Source organism: Oryctolagus cuniculus, chromosome 3 (genome assembly GCF_051225735.1).
Source record: "Oryctolagus cuniculus isolate XC-2025 breed Fujian yellow rabbit chromosome 3, ASM5122573v1, whole genome shotgun sequence".
Taxonomy (NCBI): Eukaryota; Metazoa; Chordata; class Mammalia; order Lagomorpha; family Leporidae; genus Oryctolagus; species Oryctolagus cuniculus.
In genome coordinates this window covers 181,365,001-181,383,456 of record NC_142869.1, presented here as the reverse complement: position 1 = coordinate 181,383,456, position 18,456 = coordinate 181,365,001, and the positions used below count along the sequence as shown (strand labels likewise).

At 44.3% G+C, this 18,456-nt stretch overlaps 1 protein-coding gene across 1 annotated transcript in view; it reads left to right on the top strand.

Moving 5' to 3' along the window:
- Window positions 1-18,456, top strand: part of LOC100358478 (uncharacterized) — a 285,002-nt gene that overhangs the window by 222,790 nt on the left and 43,756 nt on the right. The window contains exons 163-174 of the mRNA XM_089328728.1: window positions 1,484-1,655; window positions 2,191-2,307; window positions 4,577-4,731; window positions 4,887-4,971; window positions 5,853-5,909; window positions 6,951-7,075; window positions 7,869-7,957; window positions 8,684-8,733; window positions 11,126-11,293; window positions 13,036-13,191; window positions 15,491-15,772; window positions 17,554-17,708. Coding sequence (XP_089184854.1) covers window positions 1,484-1,655; window positions 2,191-2,307; window positions 4,577-4,731; window positions 4,887-4,971; window positions 5,853-5,909; window positions 6,951-7,075; window positions 7,869-7,957; window positions 8,684-8,733; window positions 11,126-11,293; window positions 13,036-13,191; window positions 15,491-15,772; window positions 17,554-17,708 — 1,611 coding nt within the window. The remainder of the gene's footprint in view (window positions 1-1,483; window positions 1,656-2,190; window positions 2,308-4,576; window positions 4,732-4,886; window positions 4,972-5,852; window positions 5,910-6,950; window positions 7,076-7,868; window positions 7,958-8,683; window positions 8,734-11,125; window positions 11,294-13,035; window positions 13,192-15,490; window positions 15,773-17,553; window positions 17,709-18,456) is intronic.

The window sequence follows — 18,456 nt, the reverse complement described above, 5'->3', positions numbered from 1 at the left end:
GTCTCCCATGGGGTGCAGGGCCCAAGCACTTGGGCCATCCTCCATTGCACTCCCTGGCCACAGCAGAGAGCTGGACTGGAAGAGGGGCAACCGGGACAGAATCCTGTGCCCCGACCAGGACTAGAACCTGGTGTGCCGGCGCTGCAAGGTGGAGGATTAGCCTAGTGAGCCACAGCGCCGGCGAAAACAATATTTTCATTTTAGTTTTCAATTTTTACAGAAAGGATCACATGTCATCATCTGAGACTTATCCTTTCCAGTTTTGCGCAGGTTAATATTCGCTAACATTTGGGGTGGCTACAAATAAGTTCTGAAGTTTCAGAAGCGTACTGTGGTGTGCAAGCTCTCCCTTCCGTCAAGCAGAGGGCACAGTGGACAACCTGAATTGGTGTTTGCTCCACAGGATTGCCCATGGGCAGCAAGGTGTGGAACGAAGAGATGTTAGGACACCTTTGTCCAGAGGGAGAAGATGGAACCAAGATCTTATGGCTTGATTCTAATATATTGTTGATAAAAAGGGTCAGAACACACCAGATTCAGCAAGATGGAGAAAACATAATTAGAAAGAAAGGGGCCTACAGAAATTTCTTGGGGCCTGGAATATAGGTATTTGTATTGCCTTATAAGAGATCTGAAATGTTATCAAGAGGCAGGAAGGCAATTCTTTTTTCTTTAAGATTTTATTTATTTTATTTGAGAGGTAGAGTTACAGACAGTGAGAGGAAGAGACAGAAAGGTCTTCCTTCCGTTGGTTCACTCTCCAAACTGCCACAATGGCCAGAGCTGTGCTGATTCGAAGCCAGGAGCCAGGTGTTTCCTAGTCTCCCATGCGGGTGCAGGGGCCCAAGCACTTGGGCCATCCTCCACTGCTTTCCCAGGCCACAGTAGAGAGCTGGACTAGAAGAGGAGCAGCCAGGACTAGAACCGGCACCCATATGGGATGCCAGCGCCACAGGTGGAGGATTAACCTGCTCCATGGCACCAGCCCCAGGAAGGCAATTCTTGAAAATGCTGTGGGGGCGGGGTGGGGGGGAGGGAGCAGTGTGTTGGTGCAGTAGGCTAAGCCTTCACCTGTGGCGCCAGCATCCAATATGGGTGCAGGTTCAAGTTTCGGCTGCTCCATTTCTGATCCAGCTCTCTGCTTATGGCCTGGAAAAGCAGTGGAAGATGGAACAAGTGCTTGGGCACCTGCACCCATGTGGGAGACCTGGAAGAAGCTCCTAATTCCTCCTGCCATTGTGGCCATTTGGGGAGTGAACCAGCACATGGAAGACCTCTCTCTCTGTTTTTCTCTCTCTCTCTGTCAGTAACTCTACCTCTCAGATAAATAAACAGAATCCTTGAGAAACAAAAAGAAAATACGGAACTGTACAACTGGTTTATGATAACCTGATTTTCTCATTTTGTTGGAAAGCTCATTAGTATAACCCGAGTCCCAGATGTTCACAGTTCACCTCAACTCCACTGGTTTCTTCTTTTTTAGGGCCATGGAGGCTATCTTTCTAAATAATAGGAGCTTCATATTATCCCGCTCAACTTTTGCTGGATCTGGAAAATTTGCTGCTCATTGGCTTGGGGATAATGCGGCTGCATGGGACGACCTCCGGTGGTCCATCCCCAGTATCCTGGAGTTCAACCTGTTTGGTATCCCCTTGGTGAGCCTTATTCCCAGGAAGGAACTTCAACCTTCTCTCCTTGGCTTTCTTTCCACTCCCAATATTTGAGGGTATGTGAAAAAAACTGAAGTTCAAATATCCCACTGTGATACGTATTGGAAAATCAATGTCTACATATAATGTGAGCTGCCTTCTGATTAGAGAATGGTGAAACTTTATCACTGGGGGTTTTTTCACATGGAATTTCTGGACATAGAAAGGAGACACCATAGGATAACATTAAGTCTTGCAGAAAAATCCTATTAGGAGGGCATCAAAATAGGGAAACATGAGTTGGAAAATGAACACCGAGGAAGAACCCTCAATTCAATGGACATGGTCGGTACCAGCGATCAGTCTTCTCCTCCCCAGTGTGTCCTGAACATGTTTGCTTCTCTCACTGGGCTGGAGGGACTCTGGATCTCTTTAAACATGGACTGGTGGAGATAAGACCTGCTCTTCCCTTGTCATTTAAGTGCACAGCGCTTCCCCTCTCTCCCTGACCACTGTGCTTGTATGTGTGCTAATTCTTCAGGTAGGTGCCAACATCTGTGGTTATTTGGGAAATGTCTCGGAGGAGCTCTGTAGAAGATGGATGCAGCTGGGAGCATTTTATCCACTCTCGAGGAATCATAACGGGCCTGGGTTCACGGTAAGGCCACCAGAGCAGCAATGGGGAGTTATTGCGTTGTCTCATATGTTGCTTCTCGATGAGAGATGGCACAAAGCTACACGTGTTGGCTCTAAGTGGAGAATAAGGAAGGTAAATCTTGGGTGATGGGCCCAAAACGGGGTATAGGATTAAGGGTGCATGGGAAGTGTGTATATACTGAATGACTTTACTATTGGACACTCAGCAACAGAGGTAAGATTTGTTGACGTCTCTGTGGTATTTCTGTCACTTGTGTACCAAGTATTTACCCTGCGCTTGTGTACTAAGTTTCATCACTCCTGTTACCATCTTATAAAACATGAAATGATTGGACTTTGATGGTATTTTACTTCAGAGGTGTGGACAGGGGTGAGAGGAAGAAAAATTTAGGGAGGGGAAGACAAGTGGTCTGATTTTTTTCCAGTATGTAACAATATTCTATCTTTTTATGAATGATTTGGGAGACCTCCCCCACTATATCTCATAACTTGAGCACTTTTATCCTATTCTATCTATAATAGTATTTTTGATGTAAAAGTACATTAATTGGGTTCAGTGTCCCCCTTAAAGAGATGTTTACGCTCATGGTAGGAGCAAGAAAGATGGGATATATTTTATTTAATGCAATAATCCGTAACTGAGATATTGCTTATTGAGTGGTTTAGCTCCTAAGCTCATCAGGATGAATTCTTGATAATAATTTTGGCTCTGGCTTTTGACTTTGTATGATGATGTCTCTAACCTGGAAGGATTGACATCTAAGCCTTCAAAGCATTTCACCCATGGACTTTCCTAGCTATTTGTAGTCTAGAGAGAGATGAACTATTTTTGAGTGTCTAAGTAGGTGACTGGCGTAGGTTGGGCTGGTCCTTTTCATGATGGGATATCTTAAAAGGACTTCCGTAGATCAGAACACACATCACCAGGAGGTTGGTTGAAGTGCTGAATTCCTCTCCTCCACACAAGCTCTGTATGATAGAATTATCATAAGAGTCACTGTAAATTTCAATACGTTAAATGAGGCAACAGTACTTTTCACATCTGAAAACTCATATATGTAACTCAGTACATTCAGAACACTGGCATTTCAACCTGTGCTTAACAGAGGTTACTATTAATGAACTATTTTATCTCCTTTTCTTTCTACAAAGTCTTCAGAATTCAGCATGCATTTTATATTTGCAGAATGATTGAATTTGTATGCCAGATGTCTGGCAGCTGAGATGAAATGTAATCCTACCAACATAATGAAGTTGTAGTTAATGGAAGAAAAATTACATTCATTCCTTCTTAAGACTTGCAGTTAAAATAATTGCAATCAAATGCAAGGAAGAGTGCAGTCCCCCAGTTTCACTAGCCACATTTCCAGTGTTCAGTCATGGTCCCCCTCATGGACCGTGCGCTCCAGACTCCCAGGTGGATCCCGGGTGATGGAGGCTGTGGATTGTTATTTCTTCGATGTTGGCCTCAGGGTTTTTGTGAGTCCTGTGCAGGGGGCATGGAGTAGTCTCCATGGGTAGTTTTATTCCTTGGGAGGAAATGGGAATCTTAGGGAGCAGAGAAAGGAAAAGGAATAAACTTGGCTATTTTATCCAAATTTCGTTCTCAGTCAGGCAGTACGGGGTGCCAAGTCTTTCACATGCATTGTTCTCACATCTTCTGTTATTACAAGGAAAATGAACCGAATGAATGCTGGTTGTTGATGAAAAATTTCTGTCTCTGAGTCCAGAATTGATTTCCTTTCTAAACATATAATCTGAGTTGCAAATTCAGAAAAATTCATAGACAGGTAAAGAGATTATAGCTCATGGTGGTTGGCAACGTGGCTTAAGGTATTGGATTAAAAAAATAATACTAGTACAACTTAAAATTATTACTTCCCAAACAATACTACAAGAAACCATAATACATAAATTGGAGCAGCTCTGGAGAGAACAGGGAGCACGGGAGCCCCTCTGTCTTCACAGCTGCCTCTATAGGGCTTCTTTATCACACCGAGGTGGACACAGGCTGCCCTTGAAAGTCATGTGTCACAGTGAACTGGTACCTGCTTGCAGTCCTCCACTGGGAAAGTTGTGTCATCATTGACGCTGTTTTCTCTTCTATGAAGTAAAGGAATAGGACCAAGATGCTCTCCGCTCTGGAGGTGTTTTGATGTTTTCCAAGTTGGAGACCATAGCTACTTCCACGGTACAAAACTTCTCATCATAGGAAACTTGTAAACAATAATGGAAAGAAACATTCAGCTGTTGATTCCACTTTGTTCTAGGACCAGGACCCTGCTGCCTTTGGTGATGACTCCTTGCTGTTGAATTCCAGCAGACATTACCTGAACATTCGCTACACCCTGCTGCCCTATCTCTACACCCTCTTCTACCGTGCTCACACGCTGGGGGAGACGGTGGCAAGGCCCCTGGTACATGAGTGAGTCCTCTGATCCTCAAAGGCTCCCCTTCAGATCATAATCTCACATTACCTTGTTGGTGGTAACCAGCTTAGTTGGGGCCTTCTTGCCTTGTAATGTTCTGCTTTCCTATGGGAGAGACTTCAGTTGCCTCACCATGCCCTCTGTTTTATAGGTTCTACCAGGACCCAGCCACATGGGATGTCCATGAGCAGTTCTTATGGGGGCCTGGGCTCCTCATCACACCTGTCTTATATGAAGTATGTTCATAACTAAGTAGCAGGGTGGCATGTTGTACTTGTCCTCGTGGTTCTATAGCTGAATAAGCTGGAGTCTTGGGGTTCCACGACTGCATTTTTATCTGAATATGACCATAAATAAGAGCAATTATAAAAGTTTGATAATTAGAAAAATAGTAGTTGTTGGTCTCTCTAGTCTACCACACAAAACATTTTCTATGTTGCAAAATTGCCTTAAAGCCTGGGTTCTTAGACATGTGGTTGTGGTTTTGACACGGACTTTCAGTGCATTGGTATGGCCCTCTGTCCGTTTCCCCTTGTCCAGAGGAGGGTTGGAAGAGAAGACCATGTGAAGCGGTACAGGGAGGAAAGGGTGCTGGACAAGGAGAGAGTCCTACTCTGAAGTCCATGTGTGAAGGGCAGGGGCGTCCATCCACGTGTGACCTGGGGCGAGAGTAACTGGGGACATGTGAGGCAAGGTCAGGATGCTGCTCAGCTTATAAATATCAACGGTCACCAGTGGACTCCTCTGAAAACTCTGAGCCTGTTGCAGCCACACCCTCGGATGGCAGGTCTTGCTAACCCACTCTTCCACCTACCTGGTGGAGGGCTGGCCTGGGGACATGACTGGCCCATCTCCCAGCTCTCAGGTTATATGACTGCCTCAGTAAATGAAGTTTTTCTACTTCTTTTAGAAAGTATAGGAGCATTGAAGCAAGACAGATTTGATTTCTGGGTACAGCTCTGCTTAGAGTGAGCTGCTTGCGGTTTCTGAGTTTCCATTTGTAGAACAGGAAGGTCTCAACCGTCTCAGGATTGTTCAGATAAACACATGCGGTGACGTGTGAAGGCACTTTGTAAACTGTAAAGGGGTATGCTAATGTTACTCATTGTTTCCCTAGGGTGTGGACCAAGTGAAAGCATACATACCAGATGACATCTGGTACGATTATGAGACAGTAAGTGAAGCAGCCCTTTTTGTAACAGGGCAGTTATTCTAAGATGGAAGTCGTGGGAGCATGGGAAGGTTAATAGTACAGGTTTCACATTTAGTTAACTGTGGGTATTTTTCTGTGAGGTGTCCATTACGATGGTATAATAAAATTACACTGTAATTTTTTAAATGATAGAGATGTTTTACTTGGCTGGCACCGCAGCTCAATAGGCTAATCCTCCGCCTGTGGTGCTGGCACACCGGGTTCTAGTCCCAGTCAGGGCACTGGATTCTGTCCCGGTTGCCCCTCTTCCAGGTCAGCTCTCTGCTGTGGCCAGGGAGTACAGTGGAGGATGGCCCAAGTGCTTGAGCCCTGCACCCCATGGGAGACCAGGAGAAGCACCTGGCTCCTGCCATCAGATCAGCGCGGTGCGCTGGCCGAGCCGGCCATTGGAGGGTGAACCAACGGCAAAAAGGAAAACCTTTCTCTCTGTCTTTCTCTCTCACTGTCCACTCTGCCTGTCAAAAAATAAAAAAAAATGTATTGCTCACTATTCTGCAGGCACACTGCCTGGTGAGGGCTCACTCTGCTTCCTTGATGGTGTCTTCTCACTCACCTCTCATGACTTAATCATTTTCTTAAAGGCCCTACTACTTCATACTGCCACATTGAGTACTGGATCCCAACTGATGAACGTTGGGTGGACACAGACATTCGAACCATAACAGGAGACATTTCAAAGAGTACAATGAAATAATTTAAATAACTGGAAATTGATTATATCAGACTGGTTACTGTGCAGCTTTCAGGAGCAGTCATTGGACATTGGCTGTGATAACCAAGAGAATTAAAGCCCACTGGCAGAACCTCAGCATGGTGTTATATAAAGAAAAGGGGATGTTGAAGTCTCTGCTCTGTCCTACCTGTGTGCTTTGGGCAAGTGGCTTCCGTTTTGGAGGGTGTTCATTTTTCTCTTCTTTAATATGAGACAGCTGAAATAGATAATCCCTCAGGTCTCTTCTCACCCAGGGTGACCATGTGATCTGTTTTCCTTTGGTTGATTAGGGAGTGGCCATGCAATGGAGGAAACAGTTGGTAGATATGCTACTCCCAGGTGATAGCATGGGACTTCACCTTCGAGGAGGCTACATATTTCCCACCCAGCAGCCAGACGTAAATACAGAGTCCAGGTAAGCGTCTCACTCTTCTAAGGTGTGAATGCTCTGGTGCTGTGATGGGGCAAGGCATTATGGGAAAGGCAAATAGAGATTAAGAGAGGATAAACCAAGGGAAAATATCTCCAATCAGACTCTCCCTCTCCTCCTTTCAGAGCTGGTCCACAACTAACATCTTGGTCCTCCCATAGGAGGGATAAAAGTAGTCTTATTTCTTTAACATTCCCATAGTTCTTCACTTTGGTATTAATTAATTAGATTATAGGAATTGTCAAAATCATCACTTTAAGGACTCCTCTTTGTCCGTAAATTGTCCCCAGGTAGATTCCCGTAATGTATGAGAGGATGCAGGTTAAATAGGATATAAAGGTTGTCAGGTGAAAGTCAGCATTGCTTAGAGATCAAGAGCTCAGACTCTGGAGATAGACACATTGAATAACAAATTTGCTTTCCTTGGGCAACTCTGGGGATGATGATAGTTCAGCCAGCTATGCTGAAGGTTGAATTTATTTAAGTGACAATATAGGTAGTGCCTTTAGAAGTGTGCAAGGCACAGGCAACACCCCAGTGGTTAGGATTATTGTTTGATCACAAACCCAGTTTTCATCAGGAACTGTCTCCTTGTTCCAGTGTTTTCATTGTTCATTCACTGCCAACTCTGTGGCCTGCCCACGCTCAACTTCCATGCTTCTACTACCCTGCTTTAGGGCAGATCTGGGTTTATCTGTCTTTAGGACATGAAGGAGGCTGGTTTCACCTGGTTCCATCTCTTCTTCATTCTCTGAAACTGCGAATTTCTCCCTTACAGCCGGAAGAATCCACTGGGACTCATCATCGCCTTGGACTACAAGCGAGAGGCAAAGGGGGAGCTGTACTGGGATGATGGTGAATCTAAAGGTGGGTTTCCTCATGGCTCCATCTCTGTGGTTCTCAGAGAAAACTGGTTACCATGGGTTGCCTAATATGATATTAACTCCATCATGGTTGTTATTTATTTCTGTGGCATAGAATCAAGGGTTAGAACTCATTCTGAAAATTCTGCTAGCGCCACAAATTCAAATAGGCTACAAATGCATCTCCACCAAAGCAACAGACATCGTAGTATTGCATTTTTTGTATGAATGTTAATAACAAGCATTGCATTTGGATAATAACTTTCTAAAGTACTGCTTTGATTGTTATTGAAGCAGAAGAATCTAATATGCTTAGTGTTATTCTACTATAAAATTTTTATTTAAATACTTCATATAAGCTGATGTGATTTTATGAAAATCCTGCCCTGCGTATAATTATAATACATTAATATTAACCTGATTTTGAGTATTATATGCAATGGATATGAAGATGAATGACACAAATATCTCCTGTGATTAGCTTATGGTTTATCAATATGATTATAATGTGTGTAGATAAATATAATGCAAGTAGAAATGTTTTAAATTCCAGTAAAGTGGTACTACAACGTGCCAGTTCAGAGAAAGTGGTCCAGGAAACTTCTGTGTGGGGTTTGGTTGACAAAATGAGCAGAACTTGGATGAGCAGAACTAGATGGCATAGGGATTCCAGATGCAGAGAACATGGCTCCACTGCTCCTGTGGTAACTCCTTGGTCTTTCTCTTTCAGATGCTGTAACTGAAAGGAAATACATTCTGTATGACTTCTCTGTTACCTCTGTAAGTACTGTTTTTAAAAACATATGCGTATTTTCTCTGTGATATTTTTAAAAATATTTTATTTTACTTTTTTATTTATATAAATGAAATAAACTTCATGTATTCCATATATATAGTTTTAAGAGAACAACTGTGCTTCCCACCCTACCCTCACTCCTCCTCCTTTTCTTATTTTTCTTTTAATTTTTACAATCAAGTTCTTAGTGTATTATAGATGCTTGGTCATGTGGAATAGGTAGAGAAGAGATTCAAGTTATGGTAAGAGTGAATCTGCACCAGATAAAAAAGCCTGTAGAAATCAATAAGAGTTCTATGCAGAATTTGCTTTTATTTTATTTTGTGTTTCTGGAGGAAAAAACACATCATTGTCTTTGTGCTTTACATAATGAGTTCTGGATTCCAAGGGTGTATTCTTGAGTGATGCAAATGTATATAGGATGAGGGCATTGTGATGAGTGGTTGGGTCTCTTTTTGAGATTCTTCCAAAACAGCTTTCCTCCTGGCCCCTAAAATTTGGCTCTGGGCACAGTCTTCAAGTGATGGCTTTGAAAGTCTGGAAGATACAGAAGTCTCATTCATGTATTAGCAGATTAGCAGAGATTTCTATAGTGGAAATCTCCTTCAGTTCTCACTTGAATTCATGCTGTTTTCTAAATTAAATGGTTTATTTTGAGTTAGTTAAAGATGTCCGTTCAGTTGTAAGAAATAGCCAGGGGTCCCCTGTGCTCTTCACCCAATTCCCCCTAATGGTAACATCTTATGAAACTGGTAAAATTGCACAACCAGGAAATGGGCTTTGATGGTATCAAAACAGAGAGCATCTCCATCTACATAAGATCTCTCCACTTGTCCTTTTCAAGCCCCACTCACTTGCTTCCTGCCCCATCCCTGTCTTCGCCCTTGACAACTGTTCATCTGGTCTCCATTTCTGTGATTTTGTCTTCTCAAGAATATTATGCAAATGGAACCATCCAGTATGAAACCTTTGGGGTCTTTTTCTTTCAGCAGAATTCTCTCAAAATTCATCCCAACTTACTGTATATAACAATAGTTTGTTTCTTCTAATTGCTGAATAGTGTTCCAAGGTATAGATGTGCTACCTTCTGTTTAATTATTCACTTGATAAAGATCAGTTGACACATTTGTAGCCATGGACTATTACAAACAAAAGAAAATTACGGCATTCATGTGCAGGTTTTGGTGTGAACGCAGGTTTTTATTCCTCTGGGCAGTTGCCCGAGAGTACAGTTGCTGGGTCTTATGGTGGTACATTAGTTTTGGAAGAAGCTCCCTCACTGTTTCCAGGGTGCCAGCACCATGTGTGATCCAGTTTGTCAGCATCACCAGTAGCATTTGCTGTCACCTGCTTTGTCTTATTCTGACAGGCGTGTAGTTATAACTCAGTGAGCTTTAATCTGTCTTTCTCTGATGTCTAATGATGTTCACCATCTTTTCAGATGCCTATGTACCATCTGACTATTTGCTATTGGCAAAATACTTTATAGGTATAATTTATTAATATTTTCTTTTATGGATTCTGCTACTTGGTGTCAAGTCAGAGCTCTTTGTCTATCCATAGATCCTGAATATTTTCTCCGTTTTTCCCCAAGAAATTTATAGTTTTATCTTTTATACATATATTTTGAAGGCAGAGTTATAGAGAAAGAGAGAAGGAGGGGTGGGGAGAGGTCGTTCCAAGTGGCTAGAAGCGCCAGGGCTGGGTCAGGTTGAAACCAGAGTGAGGGCCAGAGCCGCGGCTCAATAGGCTAATCCTCCGCCTAGCAGCGCTGGCACACCGGGTTCTAGTCCCAGTCAGGGCACCGGATTCTGTCCCAGTTGCCCCTCTTCCAGGCCAGCTTTCTGCTGTGGCCAGGGAGTGCAGTGGAGGATGGCCCAAGTGCTTGGGCCCTGCACCCTCATGGGAGACCAGGAGAAGCACCTGGCTCCTGCCTTCAGATCAGCACAGCGCACCAGCAGCAGCGGCCATTGGAGGGTGAACCAACGGCAAAGGAAGACCTTTCTCTCTGTCTCTCTCTCACTGTCCACTCTGCCTGTTAAAAAAAAAAAAAAAGAAAAGAAACCAGAGTGAGGAAATCCATCCTGATCTCCCACAGGGGTGGCAGGGACCCAAGTACTTGAACCACCTTATTCTGCTTTCCCAGTTGCGTTAGTGTGACGCTGGATGGGAAGCCGATGACCCGGGCTCCAACAGGCACTCTGATATGGGATGCCAGTAGTGGTGGCAGCTTATCCCACTGTGCCACAGCAACAGCCCCTCTGGAAATATTCTAGAATGAGAGCAAGAAAAGAATGCCTTAGAGCTCAGAAAATGTTGGGTGGAATGAGGGTGGTTGATTCATCTGCTTTCTAACCAGACGTTTTTTCTTTTCAGAACCGTCTACAGGCCAAGATTCTAAATAATAATTACGAGGACCCTGACAGCCTCATGTTTACAGATATCAAAATCTTGGGAATGGACAAGGAGCCAACTAATTTTAGTGTCATATTTAATAATGCTGTCACCTCCATTTCAAGTGTCACCTACAGTGCCTCAACAAAGGTGGGAAGAGAGTCTGACCTTGGCCTTCCCTTCTCTTTTGTCTTTGAGCAGTCACAAGGATAAGTGGAGAGATCCCCCAGGTTACGGGGAGGGGGCAGAAGAAATATGCTCAATACAGACCCTTCAGCTTGGTTTGCGACAGGACTTTGAAAAAGTTAGTGATGGCCGGGACCCTAAGAGAAGAGAGCTCTTTTTTTTTTTTTTTTTTTTTTTTTTTTTTTTTTTTTTGGCAGGCAGAGTGGACAGTGAAAGAGACAAAGAGAAAGGTCTTCCTTTGCCGTTGGTTCACCCTCCAATGGCCACCGCGGCTGGCGCACTGCGGCCGGTGGACTGCACTGATCTGATGGCAGGAGCCAGGTGCTTCTCCTGGTCTCCCATGGGGTGCAGGGCCCAATCACCTGGGCCATCCTCCACTGCACTCCCGGGCCACAGCAGAGAGCTGGCTTGGAAGAGGGGCAACCGGGACAGAATCCGGCATCCCGACCGGGACTAGAACCTGGTGTGCCGGCGCCGCTAGGCAGAGGATTAGCCTAGTGAGCCACGGCGCCAGCTGAGAGCTCTTTTATAACTGAGCCTAGACGGACAGAGTGAAAGCATAGTCCAGTACTTGGGCCTACGTCTGGAGGGTATTCACACATTTGCCCTCTTGTTGAAGTTAAAGATCCTCTGTAAGACACATGTGGTATTTTCCCTTCATGCTTTAAGCTATTTTTATACCACTACAGAAAATAAGAGTAAAATAAAACATCAGGAGAAATTATTGAGTGATTCCTTTACATTGTTAGTTGATTATTTCAAGTGCTGGGAAATTCACTATTCCTCAGATCAGCTCCCTGCTAACGTGACAATGCACAATGCATAAGGAAATACCTCGGTTCTAGAGTTAGGCAAAATGAAGCTCCAGTTCTATATTTACCATAGGTTAGCTGTGAGGGCTTGGGCAAGGTGTTTAACTTCCCTGTGCCTCTGTTCTACAACATGGAGATATCCATGGTATTCACAGCTTGAAATCACTTGATAGGGTTGCTGGAGATAGTGCTCGTAAAGTGGCCATCAGATTACTTAGTGCACATGCATGCACAGCAAAGCTGAGCTGTCGTTCTAGCCACCACCGCTATTTTTTTTTTCAGGCAGAGTGGACAGTGATAGAGAGAGAGACAGAGAGAAAGGCCTTCCTTTGCCGTTGGTTCACCCTCCAATGGCCGTCACGGCCGGCGCGCTGCAGCCGGCGCACCACGCTGATCCGATGGCAGGAGCCAGGTGCTTCTCCTGGTCTCCCATGTGGGTGCAGGGCCCAAGCACTTGGGCCATCCTCCACTGCACTCCCGGGCCACAGCAAAGAGCTGGCCTGGAAGAGGGGCAACCGGGACAGAATCTGGTGCCCCAACCAGGACTAGAACCTGGTGTGCTGGCGCCGCAAGGCAGAGGATTAGCCTAGTGAGCCATGGCGCCGGCCTAACCACCACCGCTATTAAACTGAATAAGCAGGATACCCAGAGGACAGTAAGCCTAATGGTGAGAGCCCCATCGGTGGTCTGTGTCCTTAACAGAATCAAATCTCTTCCCATCTCCTGCTTCTGAGTTGACTCCCAGAGACGATAAAGGTCAGGAGGGAGCCAATTCCCAAATATCCCATGACAAAGTGGGACAGGAGGAAGGACTGACAGACCACAGGCAAAGGCTTTACCCAGCTGCTTCTCTGCACCTGCTCTGTCACTGGGGTTGCCTCTCTGTTTCCGCAGGTGGTGACCATCACTAATCTCCAGGGCCTGGTACTGGGACAGGAATTCTCCATCGAGTGGGCTCTTCCAGTCAATGATCTAGAAAAGTTCAACTGCTACCCTGAGGATCCTGCTGTCTCCGAGGAGAATTGCAGGTTGCGGGGGTGTCTTTGGGAGGTAATGATGAGAGCGGATTACCATATTGATCATGAAATTGTAGAAACTGCACCACCAGTAATTGGCACCTAGAAAGCACTTGTCAAGTATTGGTGGCTTGAATGGTTATCACAACACTGCCAACACACATTTCCCAACTCTGCATGATATGGGATCAGTATTTCTCCCAGAAACTTTGAGTCAGAAGATGATTGCTTTTCTCATTGCCACTCCAACCACGTTATTCAGATCTCACAACCACATCACTCATTTTTCACAAAGATAGATACATTGGATATGCATTGTGCACTGAATATTTTTTTTAAACTTTTATTTAATGAATATAAATTTCCAAAGTACGACTTATGGATTACAATGGCTTCCCCCCCATACCGTCCTTCCCACCCACAACCCTCCCCTTTCCCACTCCCTCTCCCCTTCCATTCACATCAAGATTAATTTTCGATTATCTTAATATACAGAAGATCAGCTTAGTATACATTAAGTAAGGATTTCAACAGTTTGCTCCCACACAGAAACATAAAGTGAAAAATAATAGATGATTTTTTTTAAATGATGATTAAATCAGAGCAGACCTATTGTCATGTTTAATCCCAGTGAGAGTCAAGTTGGGAATTGATAATTTCTTTTTTTTTTTTTTTTTTTTTTTTTTTACAGAGGATCAGTTTAGTATGCATTAAGTAAGGATTTCAACAGTTTGCACCCCCATAGAAACACAAAGTGAAATATATTGTTTGAGTACTCGTTATAGCATTAAATCTCAATGTACAGCACATTAAGGATAGAGATCCTACATGAGGAGTAAGTGCACAGTGACTCCTGTTGTTGACTTTACCAATTGACACTCCTGTCTATGGCATCAGTAATCTCCCTATGCTCCAGTCATGAGTTTCCAAGGCTATGGAAGCCCTCTGAGTTCTCCGACTCTTATCTTGTTTAGACAAGGTCATAGTCAAAGTGGAGGTTCTCTCCTCCCTTCAGAGAAAGGTACCTCCTTCTTTGATGACCTGTTCTTTCCACTGGGATCTCACTCGCAGAGATCTTTTGCCAGAGTGTCTTGGCTTTCCATGCCTGAAATACTCTCATGAGCTTTTCAGCCAGCTCTGAATGCCTTTAGGGCTGATTCTGAGGCCAGAGTGCTATTTAGGACATCTGCCATTCTATGAGTCTGCTGAGTATCTCACTTCCCATGTTGGATCACTCTCCCCTTTATTTACTCCATCGGTTAGCGTTAGCAGGTACTAGACTTGTCTATGTGCTCCCTTTGACTCCCAGTCCCTCCACCATGACCAACTGTGAACTGAAATTGATCACCTGGAACAGTGAGATGGCATTGGTACATGCCACCTCGATGGGATTGAATTGGAATCCCCTGGTATGCTTCCAACTCCACCACTTGGGGCAAGTCAGCCTGAGCATGTCCCAAATTATACATCTCTTCCCTCTCCCATTCCCACTCCCATGTTCAACAGGGATCACATTTCAGTTAATTTTCACTGAATATTTTAAAACCTTCTTTTTCCTCACTTGGGAATTCCAAAGCAGGAAGGGTGAGGCAAGGCCGTTTCTCTCCATTTGAGCAATAGAGCAAGTGAAAGTGAGGCAAAATAAGTGATGGCTCGTCGATGTCATGCGGAACGATCAGGACAGTGGGAGCAAAGCCTGCCTGGGGGTTGCAGTCTCTAGATGAGGCCACTGCTGCCACATCACTAATTGTCTGTGTGTACCTGTGTTTTTAAAAATGGGTGCTTTTTTTTTTTTTTTTTTTTTTTTTTGCTATGGCTTCCATAACAAAGCATCATGAACTGGATGGCTTAGAAGAACGGACATTTTTTCCCTCCCAGCTATTGGAGTCTAGCAATCTGAGCTCAAGGTGTTGGGAGGGTTGAGTTCTTCAAGAGCCATGAGGCAGACTCTGTTTGATTCTCCATGGATCTCTGGTGGTTGCTGGCTGCGTGCATGTGGCCTTTCTTGCCTTGTTGATGCATCACCCTGAGAGGTACCTCCATTCTCACCTGGCATTTTCCCTGGTGTGTCTCCGTGTCTGTTCAAATTTCTCCGCTTAATGTGGATGTTGATCAGGGCCAGCCTTAATGAGCTCATCACAATGAATCATCTGCAAAGACCCTATTTTCAGACAGTCACACTGGCAAGTACCAGGGGTTAGGGCTTAACACAATTCAACCCACAGCAATGGGCATGCTGTCTGAGACTTGTCTGTGTCAGCCAACTTCTCCAGTAAATAGAGCCTCAAAGTGTGTTAACAGGAGCTGACCACGAACCCCTTCTGCTGTTCCAGCACACAACTACTCCTGGTGTGCCCATCTGCTTCTATGACACCACCCCTAACTACGCCGCCAGTAACGTTCAGTACCTGTCCACGGGCATCACTACAGACCTTACCCTCTTGGAGGCCCCAGAATTGGCTCGAGCGGTGGAGCTGGCTCTGCCGTTGCCACTGAGAGCTGTGCATCCCCAGCCTGCAGCAGCTACCACCGCGGATCCTGCTTCTCTCTCTGCAAAGATCAGCAACCTCGTGCTGACTGTGACCTACCACACAGAATACATGCTGCAGGTCAAGGTAATTCTGTGTTGCAGATTCTGGTTGTCCATATGAAGTCTTAACTTGCAGCTCTGGATGGGTGTGAGAGCTTGCAAGACTTTTACTCCAAATCCCTTGTTTTACCAATGCAGAAGCCGAGGCCTGGAGAGGAAAAGGTAAGAAAGTTAGTGGAGAGTAGAGTGGGGATGTGACCTTGATCCACCAGGATTGTGAATTTTCTACAATAGCACTTTAAGTCAGAAGCATCCTCAAGGAACAATCCCTTTTCCCTGAGAAAAATTAGTCAGCTTTGTTATAAACACATAGCAGAGGTATTCACTTACTTCCAGTACCATAATTATTTCTCTAGCAGTGGTTCTCAGACTTTAACGTGCAACAGAATCACCTGTAGATCTTATAACCCACACTGCTGGACCTCACTCTCAGGGTTTCCGTTTCCATAGCTCTGGGTGGGACCCAGCCTGGGAATCTGTAGCTCTGACAAGTCCCCAGGTGCTGCTGATGCTGCAAGTCCATGGGCTACACTTTGAGACCAACTGCTCTGCTCCATCTGCTAGAAATTCAGTGAGCCACACATGTTTTCTACTAGGAGTTTTTCCAAAATTATATTTGAAAAAAAAAGTGGTATTTATTTTAAAGTTTTTATTTAAAGGCAGAATGATGAGAGAGAGAGAGAGAGAGAGAGACAGAGAGAGAAAGACAGAGAGACAGAGAAAGCCTCCATTGCTGGGTAATTCCCCAAATGACTACAACAGCTGAGGTGAGACTAAGCCAAAGCCAGGAGCCCAGAACTCCATCTGGGTTTCCCACATGAGTGACAGGAACTTAAGTACTTGAACCATTGTCTGCTGCTTCCCAGGCACACTAGTAGAGAACTGGATCAGAAGTGGAGTAACAGGGACCCAAACTGGCACTCTGATATGGGACACAGGTATCCAAGCAGCAGCTTAACCCACTATGCCACAATGTTGGCCCCATATTTAATGAATGTATTAAAATAGTTAATATTGAAGTCAAAATTTAATTATGGATGTTGCCTTTGGTCTGAGAAATAACAATTTGAGAAACTTTACCCAAGCATCGATGTGCTAGTAATAGTGTGGGGGAGAGGGTGATGGGTCACAGTGATGACGCCTGTTGTCTTTGCACAACGCTTCTCACCCTTTGCATTATTCCCCGTACCAATCCTGTCAGGTAACTCAGAACAGCTGGTGGATACCAAACAGGAACCTCTAGATGGAAAGGCTGTGACATTTATAGAAGCTTGAATAGTAAGGCAATCTCAGAGTCCCGTGAAAACCCAGTTCTCTGATTCCTGACACACATGTGTTCACATGCATGATTTTATTCAGTTGCATGCTCACATACCACACACTTTAACACACACATAAAATCACACATACACTCCATCCTCAAGATTCTACACATTTGGAGCACATGTTCTTTACTGGAAGGTTTCCCCTGGCTCTGAATGGGTGTTACTAAGACATTATTCAAGGTCAGGATCTGTATCAGGCAGAATGGGCAGGCAGACCTCACATCTATTTAGCGATATTTGATGCATCTTGCTGTGGTTCAAATGGACCAAAACACTTGAGAGGTTTTAGGTCAGAGTCTCCATCGTAAAGTTTTCTTCTCTCAATGCGATGGGAGAGGGAGTAGGAGATGGGATGGTTTGCAGATGGGAGGGTGGTTATGGGGGGAAGAACCGCTATAATCCAAAAGTTGTACTTTGGAAATTTATATTTATTAAATAAAAGTTTTCTGTTAAAGAAAGTTTTCTTCTCTCTCCTTGCCAGATCTACGATCCCACTAATAAAAGATACGAAGTACCAGTACCCCTAAATACCCCTCCCTCGCCGGTTGGCTCCCCTGAAAACCGCCTGTATGATGTCATGATTCAGACCAATCCTTTTGGAATTCAGATTCGACGCAAAAGATCCAGCACTGTAATGTAAGCACTTTTTATTTGACGGCCATTTAAGTGGTTCTAGATTTAATTATAGTGGTTCTAATTAGCTCACCTGCAGTATTAATCTGAGACTATGTAATTATGTGTGTGTTTGCTCGAGTATATCAATTTCCCCCTTCATCAATAGAGAATTTATTTTTCTATGAGTCATTAACTCAAGAAAAATTGACTCTGAAAAACTAATCAAATATTGTTTGATTTCAGAGAAAGAAAAACACATGTGTGTTTGTTGTTCTTGTTAGGGAGAACAGAAAATGATGTTACAACACACCAGATAACCTAAGGTACAAAGCAGTTCTTCATTGGGCCTCATTAGCAAATAGTAACTGCATGACCACAAAGAGAGGCAGAAGTCAGCAAGAAGAGAAATGACTTCTCAAGATGTTGGCTTCTGTGGACACTTTAGACGGAAAGACTTTTCACCGTGTTAAGCTTGGAAAGTGTTGTCATCTCTCGCCCTTCATCCTGGGGCTGAAGGTCTGAGATGCCCACCCCAGTGGAGACAGTCACACGTGCGTTTTTCTGGGTCCAGCTGCTGCTCTTTTTCACGGTGTCTGATTTTCTCTGTGTCACTGCCTTCACTAAAAAGTGCTTTGGCAAACCCAGAGAGGTTGTCCTAAAAAATGCACACTTTTCTACTGGAAATGTTTTTTAGACCTCTCTCACCTATACATACATTTATTCCAGCTGCTATGCTGAGCACTGAGAACCGGAGATAAAGAGCTGAATG